At 42.6% G+C, this 772-nt stretch overlaps 1 protein-coding gene across 1 annotated transcript in view; it reads left to right on the top strand.

Annotated features, from left to right (window-relative positions):
• Window positions 1-3: 3 nt before the first annotated feature.
• Window positions 4-772, top strand: part of LOC106875708 (rRNA methyltransferase 1, mitochondrial) — a 5,382-nt gene continuing 4,613 nt past the window's right edge. Inside the window, exon 1 of the mRNA XM_014923954.2 lies at window positions 4-77. Coding sequence (XP_014779440.1) covers window positions 4-77 — 74 coding nt within the window. The remainder of the gene's footprint in view (window positions 78-772) is intronic.

Consider the following 772-nt stretch of genomic DNA (forward strand, 5'->3'; position numbering starts at 1 on the left):
CCCATGAACTTTGGTGCTATTTTACGCAGCGCTTATTACTTCGGTGCAAACAAAGTCATTTTCTCAAAAGAAAACAGGTAACTTATTTTAATTTGCTTTTTTGTCACTAAAGTTGTCTTTGAGCGAATTTTCCATTTTGCTGGTGCCCATGTTTAAGCACCCAGTACATTCTGTACTGTGGTTAGCACTAGGAAGGGCATCCAGCCATAGAAACCATACCAAAACAGACGAGTGGAGCCTGGTACAGCCCTCTACCTTGCCAGTTCCTGTCAAACCATCCGATCCATGCCAGCATGGAAAATAGATGTTGTTGATAATAATAATAATAATAAAATTATTGTATAGGCGCAGGAGTGGCTGTGTGGTAAGTAGCTTGCTTACCAACCACATGGTTCTGGGTTCATTCCCACTGCATGGCACCTTGGGCAAGTGTCTTCTACTATAGCCTCGGGCCGACCAAAGCCTTGTGAGTGGATTTGGTAGACGGAAACTGAAAGAAGCCCGTCGTATATATATATGTATATATATATATATATATATATATATGTGTGTGTGTGTATATGTTTGTATGTCTGTGTCTGTCCCCCCAACATCGCTTGACAACCGGTGCTGGTGTGTTTATGTCCCTGTAACTTAGCGGTTCGGCAAAAGAGACCGATAGAATAAGTACCAGGCATCCAAAGAATAAGTCCTGGGGTCGATTTGCTCGACTAAAGGCGGTGCTCCAGCATGGCCACAGTCAAGTGACTGAAACAAGTAAAAGAGTAAAAGT

Source organism: Octopus bimaculoides, chromosome 6, assembly GCF_001194135.2.
Source record: "Octopus bimaculoides isolate UCB-OBI-ISO-001 chromosome 6, ASM119413v2, whole genome shotgun sequence".
Classification (NCBI taxonomy): domain Eukaryota; kingdom Metazoa; phylum Mollusca; class Cephalopoda; order Octopoda; family Octopodidae; genus Octopus; species Octopus bimaculoides.